Genomic DNA, 24,657 nt, shown 5'->3' on the forward strand with positions numbered 1-24,657 from the left:
AAATTTATCAATGGCCTCGATTTAATTATAAAAATGCTTTCAGAAAATAAAAAATATAAATTCTCCAAATTTTAGCTGTACCCACGGGTGTGGGGCGAAGGATTTGAGGCTAAACAGAGAGCCTTGTCACAGGCTACCCCTCATTCTTACGCGTCGCCTACCATCGCGATAGGCGACCCGCGCATTTCCGATATATTCTGTTACTTCGTAGTAAGCAATCAGAGAAAAGGGTATATAACTAACTGAGTAATTATGCTCAGTTGTAGTAAAGAAATAGTCTTCGATAGGAAATGATATTCACTGGTTTGGAATAGGCAGGATGTGGACTTTTGGCTTCAAGCCGGTATTCACGGTTTACTCATGTTGCGTGATAAGGTGGCCAAGACAATCAATTCCTTTTTCTACACAATTTTCATGAAAAAAGAGGTTAAGTCGCCAGTGGAGTAGTCTGCTACGCAGACGTTCTGAAGGGTTTAGGAACGCGTGACGAACCCCTAAGAACGTTTGCGTAGGAGGTGGCCAGTGGATAGAAAGGATTTTGTTCTGTCTTACCCCCATGGCTGCCGAGACGTCAACCACAAGCCAGCAATAGAACAACTAATCAAGAACGCAACCGCGTGCTTAGGGATAAGTCCTGGGGAGGATTCTGGTCGGAAACGAATAAGAAAACAAAATGCATAACTCTGTAAGATGCGCTGTTATATTTGGTAAGGGTTTGTAATCGCTTTGGCTGCGCTAAACTTGTATCGGGTTGCAGCCAGGAACGTCTTCTGTAGCTGAGTTTCTTGTGTCCAGTACTAAGATATTTTTTCCTGCCTTTTGTTTTTGGTTGCAGTTCGATGATCCAGTAATGGTCTCATCTAACACCTTTACGGTTTCAAAAGGTTCTGAAGTTTCCAGGCTGAGTGGTGCTAATGTACGTTTCTACGGTGAAGAACTCTGTGTTGCCGTAACTAAATATACGGAAGTAGAACAGAACGATGGAACGACAAAAAGTAGCTCTGTATGTGATAAATCCTGTCTCAGCGTTGGCGGTGCAACACGCCTAGACACTTACTCTGGGACATTTGGCAGACCTTCATCCACTAACCCTCCATGCTGTTACAGGGGATTGATTAAATACCTGCGATTTTCCATCCCTGCACCCCCGACCACGCCTCCCCCCTCCTATCAGTGCATTGAATGTACCGACTGCGATGGGGCTGGTACCAAGATATCAACTATTACATGCAATGCCGGTGAGAAGTGCTTCACGTTGAAGTTGCAAAAACACCAGGATGGCGAAGAGGTTACTGTCAAAGGCTGTTCTCATCACCTCCGCAACTGGGGCAAAAATCTGTATTGCGAGGATCAGCCTGAGTGTAAAAGCAATGTGCGACTTTGGCCGGATGAAAGCCGCCATTACAGTGTTTGTGTGTCGTGCTGCTCGGGGGATAAATGTAACGGCAAAAAAAGCATTGGTTCTGGCGTTAGTTTTTATGGCCACAATCGACACATGATGATTTTGGCACTTATTTTTGGTGTCCTTGTTATTAGCTGACGGAACTGACATTGATCGCATATAACCCGTTTTTCTGGCCGAGTAAAACGTGTTTACAAGTCTTGCAAGCAAAGTTTTGGAAACCAAATGATGCTTAATTACAACTCGTACAAAGCATGTATGTCTGATCAACTTAGAACAATCAACAACAACAATTTCAGTTATTCAGAAATCAGTTATTTTTATAAAGCTTATATATAGTCCCCCGTAGGTAGTGTAAGCGAGTCGAGGAAGGGATCAGAAGGAGAGTAGCCTGTTGGAGGCTGTCAGATAGTAGGGATGACGCGTATATGTAAGTGAAAGGCAGGCGAAATCTGGGAAAAGGGGACGCCTGTCCTCTCCCCAGTTTCCCCCCGTTTTATTTTCGCGGACCCGACTATCTCGTAGACTGGAGCAGGCCTGAGGGACAGTTGCGTTTTCAGACCAAGAAACACCAATAAAGAAGGAAAGAAGAAGGAGAAAAACGAAGGAAGAAGACCTTGTTTTATTTTATAAACACCAATGAAATACCAGGTGAGCTTTCGCGCGGAAACATGATACCTTTACTTGTGAAAATAACATGTTATCTTCACACGTGAAAAGATCACCGTTGCTATGGCTACATGATAAACCGTGCCTTTTTCAGCAAAAAGCTGTTAAGGAGAAATGGTTTGGTATTTCATTTTTGTTTATATAATAAATAGAACATTACATGGTGACTTAGAGATATGAAATTTCTCTTCTCGTGTTGAAAAAATATTTCACTCGATCGCTGCCCTCACTCGTGAAATATTATTCACCTTTCGAAGAGACATTTCGTATCTCCGCGCGGCCATGTAATATCCTCTATTTAAAACGTTGCGTAGTTTGTTTAAATAAATCATTAGCCAGCGTAGCAAGCGTTTCCGCGTGAGTTCGTCGAGAAAGTTGGGACGAGAGCAAAAAAAAAAAAAAAAAGAATCAGGCTAATAAATCATTTGTTGCACTCTTATATCTATATTAAACATTATATTGAAAACAATTGTCAATGGCTCTTTTCTAGAATTTCTTACCTCATTTATTTCGTATCACACGCCTCAGTCTTTCATATCTTTTCAGCTGTTACTGGTTGTTACCCAGCCAATAGGAAGTTGACACTTTTTCCGAGCTTGACCGAACTAGCAATAAATTCTTTACTGAAATACTTTAGATAGCACTTTCACCGGTGGATAGCGCTATCAACTTAATTTTTGAACAACTAGGGCCTGGTGATCTATAAAATGGGTAAAATTACAGTGGCACTCTCTCTACCGTTAAGGTAACGGCTCCAATTGCTCGTCCTATAAAGGTGTCTGACCTATAGGAAGGATCTAGACCGGAGGGGAGTTTTGATCCCCCATTCCGGTTCCTTTTCCTCAACATTTCCGCATCCCGAAATTCTGTCATCTCGATCCCGAATACCATTTTCTTTTTAAATACCACATCCCGTGCAAATTTGACGAATGCTGGCCAAGTAACGTTCAAATCCCTTATCCCGTCAAGAAATTTTGCGTTCCCCTAAATCTCGCGCTATGTTTCGTTCAAATCCCGGATCCTGAGATTCCGACCCTTTCAATACCCTGTTCAGAGAGTTCGGTTACAATAAAAGTGACTGAAGAAGGCATGGAATGGGCCAAGGCGAAAGTCGTATATTTGCAACCATCCGCCATTTGCTTTTATTTTGTCTTTTGAAGTGAGGAAAGCCCCAAAGACCTCTCAGGGATCGGAGCTTCTCCCACCTATAAACTTGCACAGTCCTTCACCACGCGAAGGGAGAAGCCGGAGAGTTGAGGGGTGGGGAAACAGAAGAACTTTGGCATTTGATAAAACTGAACTGGACTTAACTGGACATATCAATAAAACATCGAAGAATAAAACATATTTACGGGGAATTCCTTCTCACGACCATCATCGACCTCTCAAACAGAGCTTGGGCAGCCTGTGCGCAATCAGTGAACTTGAATTGTAACTGAGTGAAGTCGGGGTTCGGAAAGAAACCATGATGGCGCCTGATAATGGCGCCCTTGTTCAACCTCAGATCGAATGCACAAAGATTCTGCAAAAACGCGGATGGCCTCTCATTTCAGTGGTTTATTTACTTGTGGATCATTTAACTGTGATGAAAGAAAATAATTTACTTTGAACTAAAAGGCTTAAGTTTGTGTACAAACCCTGTTGAATGATCATGACAAAGCACTGACCTCGTACCGCACGGAGAATTTTGATCAAAGTACAGGTAAAGTGTAACGGTTTAAGCTTACGAGGAAATTTTAGAGCTAACGAAACTTCATAGTTGTAGCTTAGTTAAGAATTTTAAATTAGGCCCTGTCAGAATTGCTTGGCTTAAGAGGGGTCAGCTAGGGACGGGTGGGTAGTCAAAATGTTTTGTGTTGGTCAGTCTACTGCGGAGTCACGTGCCCAATATCGGTATTCCCCAGCTAGTGCTGGAGGAACCAGAGAGGTGAGATCGGACGTCAGCATGTAAATGCGTACTCCTTCAGCCACTTCAGTCCACCGGTTTTGATCACACATCGCCCACCAAGACAGTTGACGGCACAAGTCAGATAGACCTTGACGTCGGGGCCTACGTCCCCTACTCTTTCCGAACAATGTCACGGGTGTTTTTACGTCCCCTTCCGACTGAAGTACAAGGATGAAGGAGACAAGGGCCAACGGCTTAATGTCCCTGCCCAATGACGCGATCATCCGAACTGAGAAAGGGGTTTCACAGCTAGCATGATCTCACCACTTTTCTTAAAGACCTTGGTTGATGGTCCTGGCGGGCCGGGGTTTGAATTCACGACCTCCCGCTCAGAAGATCGGCGCTCATACGGGCGGCGGTTGAAGAAAACCATTGCATGAGACCCTCCACGACCGGCTTTTGTAAATGAGGATGAACACATGTCTCTAGCTCAAACTTTTCTTCGCCAGGACCTGATGAGACCTGAAGATGAAGCCAGGCCTGGAACTTCGATATAACGAAGGGCCAAGGGACTGCTAGCCTGCATAACAGGCGCTTATTTGGCTCACAAAGCGCCTGTTATGCGCGCTTGGCGAAAACTATATATAGATCTGACAAGGCTGCATAAACGCGGAGAAGGATCTGGGAACCAGTTGGAAATTACGAAATCGGAAGTCGATTGCAAAATCAGATTTTGCGGGTGTTACGAAAACTAAGACCCCCGAAAACTAAGATCTAAGACCTAAGACCCGTCTTAGTTTTCGAGATTACGAAAACTAAGACCCCCTAAAATCGAATCCGTCGAAATATAAAGTCAAATTGTAACCGAAATAGGTCTGATCTGTCAAATTATATCATGTTCGATCCTTTCCACCGAGTTTTAGGTCAAATTTAACGGTAAATTTAGGGGTCTTAGTTTTCGTAATTTCGAAAACTAAGACCCCTCTTAGTTTTCGTAATTACGAAAACTAAGACCCCCACCAAAACAATCTCTAAAATTTCTACAAAGTCGAATTACGACCGTTTTAAGACTATAATCCGTAAGACAAACAAAAACTACTATCATCCGCGTGCTATACGATCCGCTTCTTCTAACAATTTGCAGACAAACATTATCAATATTGTGGCTTTAAGAAGAGGATGAAAGCTATAGACTACCTACGTATAATTGTACACTGAAAATATGCCTTACCCCTATAATTTTGGTTGTTTATCCTTAAAGTCATAAAATTGGTTTTCCACTGGAGATGGATTTTTGTCTTCGTTGCGGGCTGACATGTCGCTGCGACCTGAATGCCTGGGCCCAGTTGTTCGAATGCCGGTTAGCGCTAACCCGGGTTTCTTTTTCTTTTTATCAAAAGCACTCTCTCGGATAATTTTCTCTAATGTTTTTAGAGCATCCAATCATCAAATTGTAGGCAAAGAGAATTAAACTGAATTTACTTCTTAAGCTCTCATGAATCTCATATCCGATTTCAAATTTCCCACTAACCCTGGGTTATCTTAACCTTACTTCGAACAACCCGGCCCTGATCGCTAAGTGATCAACGGTGTTATCGGTTAAACATCACACAAAAATACGGATTTTTTTCCCTTTTCTGGCCAGGTCATAGATAGAAAAGTGCTTTTATAAAAAGGGCTAAAAAAGGAGAATATGCTACATTGCGTTTTTCTAGCGTTTGTTTTTATCGTTGCCACCCCGGAGATCACCGGGTTATAATGCAAAGGTAGTTGAGGGGTAGGGGTGGGGGGCAAGGAGAAATAGTCTGTGAGGGATAATCGCTAAAATCACCCATGACATAATAATAAGAAAAAAAAAACGAATGAGTGAATGAATTTCCTGTACTAGCAAAACATCGTATCGAGAATTGGAGTTCTAATTTCAGAACGATAAAATAAACAAACAATATATAGTACAATACAAAGTGAAGATTGCGTGACAGTAGGTTGCCAGAGGTCAGGATTCCCTTGCCTGCGAAAACATCCGTTTCTCCTCGCTCTTCGAAACGTTCACAGCGACGAAGAGCGAGGAGAAACGGATGTTTTCGCAGGCTAAGGATTCCCGGAAAAACATCCATCTCCAGTGGAAAGCCAATTTCATGATTTAAAGGATAAACAACAAAATTAAACACCAATAGGGGTAAGGCATATTTTCAGTGTACAATAGATACGTAGGAAGCCTATGGCTTTGGTCCTCTTTTTAAAGCGAGTCTTCAAATTGCTAGCGGATCGCAGATCAGCACGCGTATGATAGTAGTTTTTGTTTATCTTACGGATTATAGTCTTAAAACGGTCGTAATTCGACTTTGTAGAAATTTTAGAGATAGTTTTTGTGGGGGTTTTAGTTTTCGTAATTACGACTAAGAGGCGTCTTAGTTTTCGAAATTACGAAAAATAAGACCCCTAAATTTACCGTTAAATTTGACCTAAAACTCGGTGGAAAGGATCGAACATGATATATATTTTGACAGATCAGACCTATTTCGGTTACAATTTGACTTTATATTTCGACGGATTCGACTTTAGGGAGTCTTAGTTTTCGTAATCTCGAAAACTAAGACGGGTCTTAGGTCTCAGGTCTTAGTTTTCGAGGGTCTTAGTTTTCGAAACACCCCAGATTTTGCTTTTATTAGCGTTTATTACACAGGGTCCAGAGGAGTTGCGTGTGAATAAATGAATTACTTATTTAAAGTCTCACCTTGAAAAATGTCCATACCTGTCGCTTAGCACGATTAATTAGCGCAATGGGATCTTTATGAATCTACTGTAAACGATTTCTTCGCTTTTTATCTGACCCATTTTGACATTTTTTGCTCGCTATTTTGAAAATCAATAACCGCAAGGCATATCCTCGCTGGCGCACGGCCCCACGCACGGCACGTCGCCCGAAGGGCGACCGAGGCACGAAGTGCCAAGTAATTTATACCGTAGCCGATCTTGCGAGCCCTCAGTCTCTTGGTTTGCGGTCTATAGAATGTGTAACGAAACTGTAACGCGATCAAAATAACCCATTTTTTCAGAGGTTTTCCACGGGTTTTGATAATCTAACGACAAGCACACCCCTCTTATCTAGGTTTCTGAAAGTGTGCTCCGGTAAGGCGTCAAAGCGAACACAAGAAAGATGAAGCCACTCGTGCGAAGAACTGTCCGAGCATATCTAGCCTTAGCGCTGTTTTATCTGCACAAGACGACTGTCTTCCAGAAATTGGTGGAAGCGGAGATTTGAAGTCTGTTGTCCTCAACATACAGACATGGGAACACCGATCATCCAACTTCCATGTGAGTATGAATTTATATTGCAACAGTATTCTCTAGCTTTTTACTCCTAGTAAAATTCAAGAAAAGAGTCATTCAGCAAAAGTGCTCGCTGTGTGCCACTGATTCAAGTATTTCTACGGATGAAGAGGTTTCATTCAGATCAGTCACGTCATCACCAATTTTCAGGTTTCTGTTTACGCAGACTCCAATCGGCAACCCAAAATTATGTTTGGAGTTCTTATGGGTTTCCTTGCCAAATTTTACTCTTAGTGAATCAGCAAATCACTACTGAATGAATTTGTGAATGATACAACGGACTGTTCTTACTGAGATCGTGAGAGAAGCTTAAACGGACTCAGGCGAGAGCAGCGGGGGCGGTGGCCTTCGATCGCCTGCATGCAAATGCCAAATAGGCTAGGCTAACAACAATAATTGTGTCTTTAAAAAAAAAATTTCGAATCTGATTGGTTCTCAGCAGCCCTTATTTATTGTTTAAAATTATGGTTGATGCAGGACTAGAACTGTCCATTTTGATCGAGCATCAAATGTTGCTAGTCAATTTTGTACTCCACTCTCAGGGGCGTAGCGCAAGGTTTTGAAGGTGTATGCACGGAAAGGAAGGTTGGACCTCCATAGGTACTGCAAACTAGGGGGTTCTGGGGGGCATGCTCCCCCAGAAATTTTTTTCAAATTTAGGGGCTCAGAAATACTATTTCCTGCGTTTTCCGCTGGACATTTATTAGTAAATAAATACGAAGGGCAATGCAATAATTAGTTGTTTAATTTTCATCTCTAGTGTTCTTATCGGTAAGGTGCAATGTTTACGGAGAAAGGTAAAACCATCAAGCCATCAAGCCATCAAGGAGGTTACAAGTAAAGAGCGAGATGTCTACCCTTCAGACGGGTAAAGACACCAATATATGTGAAAGATTTATCGATGGCCTCCATTTAATTATAAAAATGCTTTCTCGTCTGGTCTCAATCCCTTATTGTAGTAATAACGTCGTGGTTTGCAATCGCGCTGGATGAGATAAGCACTAGACGGATTTTAAGAGAAAAGGCGGACTGCAAGCACTCTATATTTTCTGACGCTCCTGACTCTGTCCTATTACAAGGGTCTGACCGAGGGTCTCAATGTAGTGGTGGCTTTTACGGTTATCGTATCAACCTCGTTCCCAGGGTTCTCTCTTTTGCTTCGAGAAAGAACCCTAGTTGCGGCGTTGGTTGCGGCTGGTCACGCGGAAATGTCTGTCAATAAACTGCGCAGCGGGGGTAGGTCCCCCACTAAATTTTGTCGACTGGACGATGAAATACTATCTGGGGTAGGGAGAAAATTCTTACTTCAAAATGGCGCTGGAATTTCTGAGTTGCGTGCAAACTGCGTTGCTTTCGGATAGTTACGATCACTTTTTTTTGAAGGCAAAAGAGGTTATTTTTTGGAGCGTTTGTACTTGCAAGAAGGTTTTTGCTTACCGTCCTGCCAACAGGATATGGAAAATATTTAGATTTGAAGTTTTACCGTACTTATTGAAGGACGAGGATGCCAGAAAGCTGTCGAGCCAGGCAGGTCCTTTGGTTGATTTGAATGTTTCGCCTCTTAATTCGTTAACGCATGACCAGATTAATTTTCGGGTGTTGTTAACAGTTAACAACAAATACCATCGCAATCAGCTGATAATAAACTAGGCGGTAGACTCCTCTCGGGCCCCGACATGCAGAGCAACTTTTGTCATAGCGACAGTTTTTTTGCTCTTCTTCCCCTCCCTTATTTTTTATTTGGCTCCCAAAATCTGGGAACCACTTGACCTGCCGCAACCAGGGTTCTTTCTCGAAGCTTGAGAGACGACCGTGGGAACGAGGTTGTTATGGTATAGCAGGCAAATGCGTGAGTTTTTCACCTTGTGTTTAGTACTCAGATATTTTTTCTTGCCTTTTGTGTTTGGTTGCAGTTCGATGATCCAGTAATGGTCTCATCTAACACCTTCACGGTTTCAAAAGGTTTCGAAGTTTCCAGGCTGAGTGGCGCTAATGTACGCTTCTACGGTGAAGAACTCTGTGTTGCCGTAACTAAATATACGGAAGTAGAACAGAACGATGGAACGACAAAAACTAGCTCTGTTTGTCTTAAATCCTGTCTCAGCGTTGGCGGTGCAACACGCCTAGACACTTACTCCGGGACATTTGGCAGACCCTTATCCACTAACCCTCCATGCTGTTACAGGGGATTGATTAAATACCTGCGATTTTCCATCCCTGCACCCCCGACCACGCCTCCCCCCTCCTATCAGTGCATTGAATGTTTCGACTGCGATGGGGCTGGTACCAAGATATCAACGAGTACATGCAATGCCGGTGAGAAGTGCTTCACGTTGAAGTTGCAAAAACACCAGGATGGCGAAGTGGTTATTGTTAAAGGCTGTTCTCACCACCTCCGGGACTGGGGCAAAAATCTGTATTGCAAGGAGGAGTGTAAAAGCAATGTGCGACTTTGGCCGGATGATAGCTACAGTCGCCACTATAGTGTTTGTGTGTCGTGCTGCTGGGGGGATAAATGTAACGGTGAAAAAAGGGTTGATTTTGGTGCTACTTTTTATGGCCACAATCGACACATGATGATTTAAGCACTTATTTTTGGCGTCTTTGTTATTAGCCGACGGAACACTGATACCATATAACCCGTTTTTCTGGCCGAGTAAAACGTGTTTACAAGTCTTGCAAGCAAAGTTTTGAAAACCAAATGATGCTAAATTACAACTCATGAACTCATACAAAGCATGTATGTCTGATCAACTTAGAACAATCAACGACAACAATTTCAGTTATTCAGAGATCAGTTATTTTTATAAAGCTTATATATAGCCCGTAGGTAGTTTGAGCGAGTCGAGGAAGGGATCAGAAGGAGAGTAGCCCGTTGGAGGCTGTCAGATAGTAAGGATGACGTGTATACGTAAGCAAGAGCCATAATAGGACAGAGAGGGACACTCCCAGTCACGCCTTTGGGATATCTTAATCCCAAAAAAGTTATTTTTAGAACTATGCGGACCATGCGGAAACAGTTTCCGGTAAACTGGTTGACTTCCGGAAGATTCAGCGCGCCAAAGCGAGGCGGGGTCAATAAATGAAAAAAATGGCTGTTAAAGTGGAGGGACAATGCGGAGGGTGTGTACTTGATAAATTGTCCTTCTTCAACGAAGAACCTACCATAGAAAATAGTTAAAACTTCTACACAAACGGATCCTTTATAAGAAACGGTAGAAATACAGTTAAAGCGACCGCGTGGACCATCGTTTTTGTTGGAACAGCTGGAAAGAGGACAAGTAGCATTGCGTTTTACACAAAACGCGCGGGTCCTACAAAGACGACCGTACAAGCGACCGTGTGGACGTATTTTCTGTTGAAAGAGGAAGGAAAAAAACGTATAAAGGTTTCCAGTATTTTTCTCAAGGACATGACCAGGAATCAAGTGGAAAACACCTTTCCCTGCCTTGACTGATATTTGGTACCGTACTTCACATTGGACAATTAACAATTATTCTTGAACACGAGGTGAATAGAAGCGGAATATTCGCGGCGAGGTTAATATTCCTAAAGCCACTATTCAGCAAGATTAAAAATCATTAAGGAGACCATTTAAGTTCAATGTGATTGACGGTTTTGACGGATCAATTCATGTGTGAAAATCGGTATGTGCAAAAGTTTGATCTTTACAGAATTTTCAAACATTGCAAATCAAATGGCAGTTAAAAATCCTTTCGCAAACAATGGCCTAATAATGGGTTATATAGAATAGCCAGAACTTTAAATTCTGCTTCCCAGCCTGTGAAGAAAAGAAGAGCTTTGTTTTCATCTGTCGACTCGCCAAGTTAGGGAAGCAGCAAATTTGTGTTGTTCTTTAATAAGTGCAGACAATGGTGGCCCGGTTGCTCGAGGTAAGGTGCCGTTTCTCTGTAGTTTTCTTGACATTGAAATCTCGAAATTTCGTAAAGATTTGCTTTTAATTTTTTTTGTCACAAGCTGAATTTGATTTCTGGGAAAAATTCGCCTTTGAAGGAAATGTTGAGTTTACACAGGGTCTACACAGATACCACCTCTTCTATTCAATTTGTAATTGTCAACATTCCATCGAGCGAAAAATACTGCTCAGTAAAGTTAATCGGAAAACGTTCTTGAATACTTTGAAGTCTTCCTTACCTTCAAAAAAAAAAATGGACCCTAGCGAATTCTGAAAGGTTCTTACTCTGAAAAAGATTAGCAAAACACCGAGCTATCTCATTTTTTACTCGAGAGGCTAAAACACCACAAAGATCACTGAATTCTGAAAACGATTTTTGCTTGTAAAAGCTTTATTTGTGTAAGGCAGAAGCATATAACCCCGAAGCGTATAACTCTGTCGCAATGCTTCTGGGTAAGGTTATTTGTGTTTTTTCATGTTGAAATAAATACGACAGTATGATAATCTCATGTGGCGTTTATTTACTTTATGTGGTTTTACCAAGCCTAATATTTTCCTCATACACCTGTAATAATTAACTTTTACAGATCCTGCACCACAATGTGTAGGTAAGATTTCCATACAACCCCAAGCATTCATTATGTGCGTTAAATAATTAATGTAAGCTTGCTGTATGTATAATAAATGTAGGGGTTTGAATGCAAATCATACCACAGCATAATTCAAAGTTCAGGCATTCGTGGATGCACAGGACCTTTTGATGTTGTGTTTGCCACTTATTGATCTAGCAAGTTTTCTCTATTTTAGTAAGCACTCATGTTTTTAGGTGTCAGCTGCTGAATGTAGTCTTTTCTTTTTTTCGTCATAGAAAGCGCTCAAAAGTTTAAGAATAAAAACTACTGCAATAAGTTCAAGCTGTTTATAGCTTCTTACTGAGTTGTGTCTTATTTTTTTTACCCCCTCCCACACAGAAAAAAATACAAACTTATAATAGTGTATGGCAAAACCTGTATATTTAAGCAGACCCCATATTAAAAGTTACATCCTATGTTAAGCAGATGAATAGCTCAGTATGTTTGAAAAGTTTCTAACCGTATTTTCAGAAAAAACAATGTTTTCAAAAATAAATGTATCCATACCCATTTTAAGGGGTATTTTCTTTGTGTTAAAAGGTTTCAACCAATCATTAGAGCTGCAAACATTATAGCCAACTGAAGAAAACTTTACATTAATTTTATGTTCCGGACATGCATGGGATATCTGTTTTATTCAGACTCATAAGATTTTGTTATAAGGATTCATATACATGCTGCTTTGCAAATTTTTCTTGAATTTTGCTGCCTAAACCAATCAGAAGTATAATACAGACAATAGTAAAGTGAGCACCTTTTTGCATTTCAACATGTTTAAACATTGACTTTATTGATACTAATGTTGCATTTCTGATAATCTTAAAGCTGAGTCTGCAGGCAGAGCAAGTTTGTGTGATCTTTTGCTTTTAAGGCATCCACCATGACACCCCAATCTTTCACATGTTGCTGGCCTGCACATTATGATTGATCAGGCCTCATGCAACCACTAAGACATCACAGGAAATTGAGGCTGTTATTATCAGTTAAGATGATCAGTATTTGAGAATATGACCTTCATTGAGGAAGGGTTTAAGTTAAAAATGGCAGTATCACATTAAAATAAAACCTTTGGTCACACCTTGACCTCTTAATTAGGTCAAGTTTCTTTCATTGGTGAGTTAATCAAATTATGCACCTGCATGCCAGGGTTGCATTGAGAGAAACATTCTGGAGCAATAAAACATAGTGTGTGACTGAATCAATTGCATCTATTCATGCCATGGCTTGAAAGAGGCAATGTAGAGGAAAGCATCTAGAAGGAGACAAATTAATATTAATGTAGTGTGTACAATAACATGTGTTGGTTGAGCTGATCATCCAGGTGAACGTCGTCCTAAATAGGACTGTTATTGTTGACAGTGACGATGTTCACCCGGATGATCAAACTCAACATACTTTTGAAATGACTCCTGGGTTCAAACCTTTCACAATAATGTGTGTGTCACTCAGTTGGTCACACTCTTCCCAGTATTCCTCAAATTTCAAATCCCAAATGCATTGGCAGCCACGTAGTTTAACAGAAGTATAAAAAATAATAAATAAATAAAAAAGTGCTCCCTTGCCCCAAAATATAGAACTTGCACTGTTTGTCAAACTTGTACATTATTTTCCCCAGTATCAATTCCGTGGCAAGGTCATGCAAAGATCTTAAAAGAGAATTCATGATAAAAGAGAATTCATGATTGCTAGTATTATTGTTCCTTCAATTCAACTTGTCAGAAAACAACAGAAAAGTTTGCAGACACTGAAAGACATATAGACTGCAAGCAGTCTCTCTTTTGCTTGGAAATGTGTAAGCGAGAGTATTTGAGCAGCGTATTCGAATTTGCGCCCTCGCAACTTCACTGCTCAGATACTCCCGCTTACAGATTTTCAAGCGGAAGAGAGACTGCTCACAGTCTAAAAGACACACAACATAAAAATGATGTACCAGTTTTATAAAACCTTCACATGTTGTATTTTATATTATATCTTCAGGGAGGGAGCCAGCCTGGCATAAGGACACAGTTCTTCTCTCTTTGCATCCTCATTCATCCTTCTTTTTACCACCTATTTTTATGCATACAAGGTTGTTATAAATAAAAAAAAACCTGTAAAATTTTTAGAATTAGGGGGACATCCACACAAACTTTACTGCTTTCTGCTTATTAGAGATATCCACTAAATACTGGTTTGTTTTTCTTAAATTGTGGAAAGAAACGTTTTGCCACATTTTGAGCTATTCGACTGCTGAATACAGGGTGTCTGCTTAATATGGGGTCTGCATACCATACAATGTAGAAAATGAGTTAATTAGGCTTTCACTGAGGAGGGGAGGTACAAGAAATAAGACATAATTATAAACAAGAAGCTATGCACAGCTTGAACTTATTGCAGTAGTTCATATTCTTAACACTTTTGAGTGCTTTCTATAGAGAAAAAAAGAAAAGACTACATTCAGCAGCCGACACCTAACACCATGAGTGCTTACTAAAGTAGACAAAACTTGCTGGATCAATAAGTGGCAAACACAACATCAAAAGGTCCTGTGCATCCAAACCCCTACATTTATTATGCATGCAGCAAGCTTATATTATTTAACACACATAACAAATGTTTGGGGTTGTATGGAAATCTTACCTATACATTGTGGTGCAGGATCTGTAAAGGTTAATTATTACAGGGTCGCACAGGTGTATGAGGAAAATATGAGGCTTGGTAAAACAAACTCCAGATTAGATTATCATACTGTCGTATTTATTTCAACACCGTTTGCAACATGAAAAACACAAATAACCTTACACAAATAAAGTTTTTACAAGCAAAAATCGGTTTCAGGATACACACTCAGTGATAGTGTTTTAACCTCGCGAGTAAATAATTCGTGAGCTCGTTGTTTTGCTAATTTTTTTAGAGTAAGAACCTTTCAGAATTCGGCAAAATCCTTGGGTCAACTCTTTTGAAGGTATGAAAATACCTCAAAGTTTCAATATTTTTTGCTCGATGGAATGTTGACAATTACAGTTTAATCGAGTAGAAGGGCTGGGTGAACTCAACATTTCCTTTAAAGACGAATTTTCCCCCGAAATCAAATTCAACTGACTCATGAGAAAAAAAAAAATGAAAGCAAATGTTAACGAAAGCTATAGATTTCAATTAAAAAAGGACAGAGAAAACTACAGAGAAACGGCTCCTTACCTCTAGCAACCGGGCCACCATTGTCTGCACTTACAAAGAACAGCACAAATTAGCTGCACAAAAAACCTTTTTCCTCTAACTTGGCGAGTCGACCGATGAAAACAAAGCTCTACTTTTCTTCTTAGGCTTGAAAGTACAATTTAAACTTCTGGCGATTCCATATAACCCATATAGGCTATTGTTTCCGATTTGATTTGCAATGTTTGAAAATTCTGTAAAGATGAAACCTATTGTTTACCGATTTCCACACATGATTTGATCTGTCAATCAAATTGAGCTTTTTGGTTTCTTTACTGATTTAGGAACATTAAGCTCCGCTTCTATTAACCTCGTGTTCAATAAAGAATTGCTAATTGTCCAATGTGAAGTGCGGAACAAAATATCACTCAAGCAGGAAAAGGTGTGTTCCACAAGATTCCCGGTCACGTCCGTGACAAAAATACTGGAAACCTTTATACGTTCTTTTCCTTCCTCTTTCAATAGAAAATACGTCCACATGGTTGCTTGTACGGTCGTCTTTGTAGGACCCGCGCATTTTGTCTTCAACGCTTATCCGGGCCGCAATGCTTCTTGTCCTCTTTCCAGCTGTTCAAACAAAAACGATGGTCACGCGGTCGCTTTTACCGATTTCTATCGTTGCTTGTAAAGAACCCATTTGTGTAGAAGTTTTAAGCAGTTTTTATGGTAGGTTCTTTGTTGAAGAAGGCCAATTTATCAACTTCACATCATCCCTCCACTTGTGCCGCCATTTTTTTTATTTGTTGACGCCGCCTCGCTTTGGCGCCCTGAAATCGTGAAAGCGAGTCTTCCGGAAGTCAACCAGTTTACCGGAAACTGTTTTCGCATGGTCCGCATAGTTCTAAAAATAACTTTTTTGGGATTAAGATATCCCGGCCAACGCCCTGAGTGTCCCTCTCTGTCCTATTATGGCTCTTGACGTAAGTGAAAGGCACGCGAAATCTGGGAAAAGGGGGCGCCTGTCCTATCCTCAGTTTTCCCCGTTTCAATTTTTGTGTTCGTGCCGTCTCGATTTCGCGGACCCGACTATCTGGGAGCCTGGAACAGACTAGAGGGACAGTTGCGTTTTCGGACCAAGAAACACCAATAAAGAAAGAAAGAAGAAGGAGAAGATAAAGAACAAAAGAAGAAGACTTTGTTATAAAACGTTAGGTTTTTTTTTAAAAGAAATTAGTTGTTGCACTTTTATATCTATATTAAACATTCCATTGAAAACAATTAACAATGGCTCTTTTCTAGAAATCCTTACCTCATTTATTTCAGTCTTAACACCCCTCAGTCTTTCAAATCTTTTCAACTGTTACTACCCAACCAATACGAAGTCGACACTTATTCCGGGCATGACCGCACTAGCAATGAATTCCTCACTGAAATACTCTAGATAGCACTTTCACCCAGTATCAAATCAATATTGAGTTATCTAGTGGATAGCGATCCCCACCTTTTAAACACCTGGCCCCAGTTGTTCAGAAGCTGGATAGCGCTATCCATCGGATAAATCTCTATCCAGCGGATAAGATTTTGGGAAACCAATTGTGCTATCCACTGAATAGAGATTTATCCGGTGGATAGCGCTATCCAGCTTTTGAACAACTGGGGCTTGATGATCTACAAAATGGGTAAAATTACAATGGTACTCTCTCCACCGTTGAGGAGCGGCTCCAATGGCCCGCCCTAAAAAGGTGTCTGACCTAAAGAAAGAATCTGGACCGACGGGGAGTTTTTATCTAGACTGCAAAACAGTCCGTATTTTTGCGTATTCAAGTACGCGCGAGCAGTCAAACAAAAGGTCTGGAATGAGGCTGAAAACAGAGAGTCAGACTGGGGAGAGACGCTGGGCGTGTGAGCTTCGCGCGCGTAAGACTCTTACGCCACGCTTTACCGATTTCTTTACTGATTTTGAGAAAAAGACCGACTGTTTTGCAGTCTAGTTTCGATCTCGCATTTCGGTTCCTTTTTCACAACATTCGCGCATCCCGAAATTCTGTCATCTCGATCCCGAATACTATTTTCTTTTTAAATACCACATCCCGTCTCGTGCAAATTTGACGAATGCTGGCCAAGTAAAGGTCAAATCCCTTATCCCGTCAAGAAATTTTGCGTTCTCCTAAATCTCGCGCTATATTTCGTTCAAATTCCGGATCCTAAGATTCCGACCCTTTCGATACCCTGTTCAGAGAGTTCGGTTACAATAAAAGTGACTGAAGAAGGCATGGAATAGGCCAGGGCAAAAAATTTTTTAAAGTCGTATATTTTCAACCATCCGCCATTTGCTTTCATTTTCCGGTCTTTTGAAATGAGAAAAGTCTCAAAGACCTCTCAGGGAGCTCCTCCCACCTATAAACCTGCACAGTCCTTCACCACACCGGAGAGCTGAGGGGTGGGGAAACAGGAGAAACTTTGGCATATGATAAAATTGGGCTGGACTTAACTGGACATATCAATAAAAAATCGAAGAATAAAACATGTTCACGGGGAATTCCCCTTTTCACGACCATCATGGACCTCTCCAACAGAGCTTGGGTAGGCTGTGCGCCAAGGGCTGTGCGCCATTAGTAAACTTGAATTGTAACTGAGTGAAGTCTGGGTTCGAAAAGAAAGCAAGATGGCGCCTGATTATGGCGCCATAGTTCAACTTCAAATCGAATGCGTAAGGATTCTGCAAAAACGCGGATGGTCTTTGATTTCAGTGGCTTATTAACTTGTGGATCATATAACTGTGATGGGAAGGAAGTACTTTATTTTGGACAAAAAGGCTTAAGTTTGTGTACAAACCCTGGTGTATGATCATGACAAAGCACTGATCTTACACTGCATGGAGAATTTTGATCAAAGGACAGGTAAGATGTAACGGTTTAAGCTTTTACGAGGAAATATTAGAGCTAACGAAACTATATAGGATTAGCTTGGTTAAGAATTTTAAATTAGGTCTTGTAAGAATTGCTTGGGTTAAGAGGGGTCAGTTGGGGAAGGGTGGGTAGTCAAAATGTTTTGTGTTGGTCAGTGTACTGTACTGTAGAGTTTTTAAGTCACGTACAGAATACGGGTATTCCCTGGCTAGTGCTGGAAGAAATGGAAAGCTACAGAGTGGTTTATTTTTTCTCCATGTTTGCATGGCCAGTGTTCATCCTGTTACCCCTAACACAGGCTTCGCAAGCAGCTTGAAAGTCCTTGAAAGCCTTGAATTTTAAAATAAAAATTCAAGGTCTTGAAAATTGCAGTCAGCAGTGGAAAGTCCTTGAATTTTGATGCTAACTTTATAGTTTAAGTAGAACTCCAAAGAGAAAGGAGCAAACACAGAAAGAGCTTCAGGATGAAATTACTCATGGTGTGGAAGAACTAAAAAAGACATAGATTCAAGGCTCTTTTTTGCGGCAGCACTAAAACACGGAATCCGGAATCCGGAAACGGAAACGGAATCACGGAAACGGAAACGGAAACGGAAACGGAAACGGAATACGGAATCTGTGAAAGAAGGTTCCAAGCGATCGATTTGAAAAAAATAATATTAGCAATGACAATGAAATAAATAAACAGATAAAAAAAAGGCACAAATGAATAAATTAGCTGAGTACAGGAGAGGAGACTGCTGTGTCACTAGAGGAGTCGATTCCGGTGAAAAGACGCTTGATACCACTGTCGGCAATGAATGCAAATTCTCATGGGACAGCAAAGCGAGGAGAAAAACGTGACTGACAAAAACTAGTGCCTTAACAAAAAGGTAAGTTATATGGAGACAGACTTCGTTTGAATCGTCTGAGGCGTCGTTTACATAACTGCAAGGCGTCGCCGTCAAGTTTTTCTCAGTGTCTTTTCTGGGTTGTCTTCAACAGTGTTCAGTTTTATTTATCAAGACAACTTACTCAAGAGAACCATGGCATTGTGGAGTCCACAGAGAAGAGAGAATTGTGCATGCATTTGCTTGATTCCGCAACCGATTACATCAAAATAATGCGCCATGTTTAATAAGCCTCTTCAACAAAAATACGGACGTCCACGTAAACTTAATTACCGGTACACCAGTATTCCATCAGTATTCAGCTTGGCGAAAAAGTTGAACTTATTGCTAAAACACCGGAACTGTGGTCACGTCACCGGTCGGTCATGTGTGGAGTATTCAGTTTGGGGACAATCACGTGGTGTGGTCTGAGGCTAACTTCGACTATTCTTGACAATTAGCTACAAAAGTAATATTTAACTGTATTATTCAACCCATGAACTCGTGAATAAAAATTACTCGTAAAATTACTTTCATCAGCCTTGCAGTGCAGTAACCCACACTACGGCAAACCTTATCAAGACACAATAACAAGAATATATTTAAGGGAACTGCCAAGAAAACTAAGACAAATTCTCTTTGGATTGTACTAAATTGTGTATTGTGAAATTCTTTAATTTTCTATCATCGATATTTGATTCCGTATTCTGTTTCTGTTTCCGTTTCCGTGATTCCGTTTCCGTTTCCGGATTCCGGATTCCGTGTTTTAGTGCTGCCCCTTTTTTGCACTGGATGGAGACGTTAAAAAATGGGAAATGTCTCCTTGAAAGTTTGTGGAAAGTCCTTGAATTTTTTGTCCAAATGAGGCTACGAACCCTGCTAAGCATGACCAGAATCTAATTTTTTCCCATGATAGACCTTTGTAAAGAGTCAATTTCTAGAATGGACCCTTCCAACGTACTCTTTTCAATTTTAACAGTCAAACCTCTATTAGCGGTCACCCATCAATTTTCCGAATTTTGCTTCCCATATTCACTATAAATTTGACCTTTATTCATTGGTCACCTATTAAGATGACTCGCTGTTTGTATTTCCCAAATGACAAATTTTATTGTAATTTACCTCTGTTAAACGGTCACCTTGTTTTGGTCACAAAGAACTCTCGCTGGCACTGAACAAAGTCAGTGACTTGCTTCACCAATTTAGGCAACCATAACTGAATTTCTCTCCATGTTGAATGAGATTTTAAAATTGCTGATGATGTGCTTGATAATAAGTTGATGCGCTCCCTTACTGTAAAAATTTGTTGTTTAGGCATGAACTCCTCAGAACATCTAATGCTTTTATCATATTTCAAATACTGTTGTTGTAAATAGAGTAATCAATTTTGCCCTCTTGGGTCAAAATTTCTGCCACATTATGGGCTTAATTTTAGAAACGCGCTATTAACCCATTCGCCACTGGAGATGTGCTAAACGTGACCACAAAGCCTTTTACTGGTCATACCATTTGTGACCTTTTGATCCAGATGCAAAATATTAGCTTGCAAAGTTTGGGCATGTGCAGAAAGCAAAATTTCGAGGAAGTTTTTAGGTACAAAAAAGTTTTTGTAGGTTTTGTAGTTTTTGGGACGACTAAAAAATAAGATGACTAGGATGACTGGAATAACTAGAATGACTGGGCTGACTAGGATGACTAGTGATACAGGGATTACTAAGATGACTGGGATGACAAAAAAAATAGGGATGACTAGGGTGACTGGGATAACTTTGATGACTTGAATGACTAAGGTGACTGGGTGGACTAGGATGACTAGGGTGACTGGGATTAGGGTGACTGGGATAGCTGTGATGACTGGAATGACTGTGATAACTAAGATGTCTAGCATTACTAGGATGACTGGGATAACTGGAATAACTAGGATAACTGTTGGATGACTAGGATGATAATGACTGAAATGATTTGAAAGACAAGGATGACATGGATGTCTGGGATGACTACGATGACTAGAATAATAGGGATTACTATGATGACTGGGATGACCTGGATGATTGTGATGACTCAGATGACTAGGATGGCTGGATGTCTGTGATAATTAGGATGACTGGGATGACTTGGATTAATGGGATGACTGAGCTGAATTGGATGACTAGGGTGACTGATGTAACTCGGTTGACTGAAATGACTAAGATGACTTTGATGAACAGGGTGACTGTGATGTGTGGAATGACTTGAGTACTGGGAACTAGAATGATTTAGTTGATTAGGATGACAAGGATATCTGGGATGACTTGGTTTAACTTGGATGACTGGAATGACTACCAAAATTAATACAATGAGTGGAATCTACACTGACAGGTTTAAGAACGTTTTTAGTAACAGAATAATTTTTAGATATGATATGTAAATAGTTTTTGAGTTTATATTGTAACTTAGGATATGTAATTTTATCTTAAGAAATAAAGATTATTATTATTATTATTAGTGGATGACTGGGGTAACTAGATTGACTGGATCACTGGTGACTAGGATGACTTAGTAGTATAACTAAGATGACATGGATGACATACTGGGACTGGGGTAATGTTGATGACAAGAATGACTAAGGTGACTGGATTGACTAGGATTACTAGGGTGACTGTGATGGCTGGAATGACTAGGATGACTAGCATTACTACAATGACTTGGATGACGACAATGGCTGGAATGACTAGAATGACTAGGATGACTGTTGGATGACTGGAATGGCTAGAATGGCTAAAATGACTGGAATGACTCAAAAGACAAGGATGACTGTTATTATTGTGATCACTGTGATGGCTGCAATGACTGGGATTACTATGATGTCTGGGATGACCTGGATTATTGTGATGACTTTGATGACTGTATTATTACTTTGATGACTAGGATGATTGGGATGCCTGGGTTGACTAGGATGACTGTGAAACTAGGATGACCAGAATGAGTAGGATGACAAGCATGACTAGGATCAATTTACTGAGTAGGATGAGTGGGATGACAAGAATAACTGTTATTTCTGGGATCACTAGAATGACTGTGATGACTAAGGTGACTGGGATGACTGTTTACTAGGATAACTGGGATTACTAGGATGACTGGGACAACCATTACAAGCTGCAGGCTCAATTTTGGGGGGATAGCGATGTTTAATGACGGGATCCTCGAATAATTATTTGTGAAGGGTGAGGAGGTCAAGTCTATTGTTTTGAACCAAGAGTTATATTACACTATTAAAGACCCCAAGAAGTGTCGTAAATCTGTCATTGATGTTCATTTTAATGAGCAATCTTTCATCTTTGACACTTAATCCTGTTTATCCTAACTGGACACCCAACATAGTTGTTATTCACGTGCATAGTGGAGAGCATAATATCAAATAGACTTGAAAAATGCTTCATTGTAGCTTCACTCTTCGTCTTTAATTTTAGCTGACCCACTGAACAAACAATAAATAACGACATTCAAAACAATTCATGAAACGATCATTTTGTTTTTGAATGAACACTTTCCCGTGGACAAAACTACCTTTTTTTCAGTTTCTGGTGTACATGCACAATATTATCCAAATTGAGAGCCATAGAACCATAGAAAAATATTATGATTACGAAGTTAATTGCACTTTTAAAACCAACCTTACCTGTTGTAAAATCGGGTGCGTCACATAAAAGGCAAAGACTAAGTAAGAGGGAGAGAACAAAAACCTCTGCTGAATCATCAGCACTAACGATAATTATGTAGAAAAACAGCAACTCTGCAATGACCAGCTTAAACACGATCTATTCAAACTGTGACTTTAACGCCTGTAATAAAATTAGCCAAGAGGTAGAGGAGAGAAAAATCTATGGTGACTGAATTATCCAAACTAACACAATGTTGGAAAACTGCAATTGGCTAGCTAAAACGTGATTGATTTAAACTATGAGTATTTTAACTTTAAAAAAATCTCTATTTACCTCTTAAACTTGGGCACTCTGCCTGTAAGCCAAGAGGGAGAGGAGAGAAATATCAACTGAATTATCCCAACTAACACAATGTAGGAAAACTGCAATTGGGTAGCTAAAACACAGTTTTTTTATCTTTTAAAAAAATCAATCGTAACCTCTTAAGCTTAAGTGTGCTGCCTGTAAGCCAAGAAGGAGAGGTAAGAAAAAACTACGGAATTATTCAAACTGTGCAATCTACAAATTAAACTACTATTGGTCAGCTAAAACTGAAATATCGAATCAAAGGCTGCAAGGCTTTAGTTAAGGAAAAATATCTTCCTTTTAATCTTGGCCTGTAAACCAAGAGAATGAGAAGAGGAAAACCTTCTTTTTAATAGGTTTTCAAAACGAACTCACCCTGAACCTGAATTTTCTAGAATGGACTGTTTCAGAACTTTTTTTATAAAAATATTATAGAATCACAATTTTTGAGGATAGCATTGTGTGACAGTTTTATGTTTGTACCAACCTCGTATATCGGCGTATAATAAACTTTCAACATTTTTCTTATCCAAAAAGATTGAGTACGAATTAATATTGCCGGTTTCCAAGTGATAACGGTGAAAAAAAAGACAGGATATCCTTAATATTGCACATTATTTTTAGATGGTTTGAGCATTTTGGCGGGATTGCTGCTCGTTTGGTAGGTACCCATACCCTTTCTGACCTTTCAATAATTATTATAATACATGTATTTGCATGTTATTATACAGTGAGGATAGACAAGTAAATATTTTTCTCTTTCAATTCTCAGTTGACTTTCTTCTGCAACTACAATTTCTGTGTTTTCAAACCGGCTTCAATGATGTCAAGCTTAATAATCCTGTGCTCGAACTCCACATGCGAGAGCCATAACAAGCTGCTACTCTAACGCTTAAATAATAAATTATCTATTACCTTTTATCGACGAACACAGCTTCTGTTCTTTGGACATAATGCCAAATAAAATCCAGAACTCTTTTTCACGTAAAGCTATTGATCCCATTATGGCTAAGTATACAATACAGGGATGTATGTAACTTACTTTTTTACTTAGGCAGGGTGTTTGATTCAACCTTCATCAAGTGGTAGATTTTGCAATTCACTCAACAAAAAAAAAATTCCTTTTTTTCCAAAGAATTTGTGAGGATGCCCAAAAAACAAGTCACCCAAGTCACTGCTGTCATCCCAGTGACCCTAGCCACCCCAGTAATTTGTTCCAGTCATCCCAGTCATCCTAGTCAATCTAGTCTCACCTATCATCCCTGTCATTCTACATGTAGTTATCCCAATCGACCTTGTCATGCTGCTCATCCCAGCCATCCTAGTGCACCTTGCATCCCAGTCACCAGTCATCCCAGGTATCGCTGTTACTTTAGTCATTGTAGTTGTCCTACCCATCCTAGTCATCCTAGCCAATGAGGTCACGATTGTGGTGTCTGTTTCCTTTGTTGGGAGGGTGCGGCTACACGTTGGCTAATCCCATCCATCCCATCCATCCTTGTGGGCATACCGCGCAGGATTTTCAACAGAACTGTTACTAATACAACTTACTGAAACATGGAGAGAAGCTGTGGACGCAGGCTTAGTGGTAGCAGTTGCCTTCATAGATTTTAAAAAGGCATTCGATAGTGTGTCGCACGCCATTCTCGAAACGAAGTTGGAAAGGGACTTTGGCATATCAGGGCTACTCCTGGATTGGCTTAAAAGTTACTTGCAGGAAAGACAGCAATATACAGCTGTTAATGGATCAACTTCAGAGATGATACTGATCTCTTTTGGAATTCCTCAAGGGTCTGTCTTGGGGCCGACACTTTTCACTCTCTTCACAAACGATCTTCCGTCCTCAGTATCTTCCGGATCCGTCTATATGTTTGCCGACGACACAACGGTTTACTGCATAAGTGACACGGCAGAGAAA

The 24,657-nt window shown here is 40.3% G+C and overlaps 2 protein-coding genes across 2 annotated transcripts in view; both read left to right on the top strand.

Moving 5' to 3' along the window:
• LOC140941382 (uncharacterized) overlaps positions 1-1,704 on the top strand; it is a 3,510-nt gene extending 1,806 nt beyond the window's left edge. The window contains exon 2 of the mRNA XM_073390377.1: positions 836-1,704. Coding sequence (XP_073246478.1) covers positions 836-1,540 — 705 coding nt within the window. The 3' untranslated portion in view covers positions 1,541-1,704. The remainder of the gene's footprint in view (positions 1-835) is intronic.
• Positions 1,705-3,917: 2,213 nt separating this feature from the next.
• On the top strand, positions 3,918-10,163 carry LOC140942010 (uncharacterized). The gene is made up of 3 exons (XM_073391003.1): positions 3,918-3,998; positions 7,083-7,277; positions 9,206-10,163. Exons 1-3 carry the CDS (start codon positions 3,918-3,920, stop codon positions 9,875-9,877), a joined length of 948 nt encoding a protein of 315 aa, XP_073247104.1. The 3' UTR covers positions 9,878-10,163.
• The last annotated feature ends 14,494 nt before the right edge of the window (positions 10,164-24,657 follow it).

This window comes from Porites lutea, chromosome 6 (genome assembly GCF_958299795.1).
Source record: "Porites lutea chromosome 6, jaPorLute2.1, whole genome shotgun sequence".
Taxonomy (NCBI): domain Eukaryota; kingdom Metazoa; phylum Cnidaria; class Anthozoa; order Scleractinia; family Poritidae; genus Porites; species Porites lutea.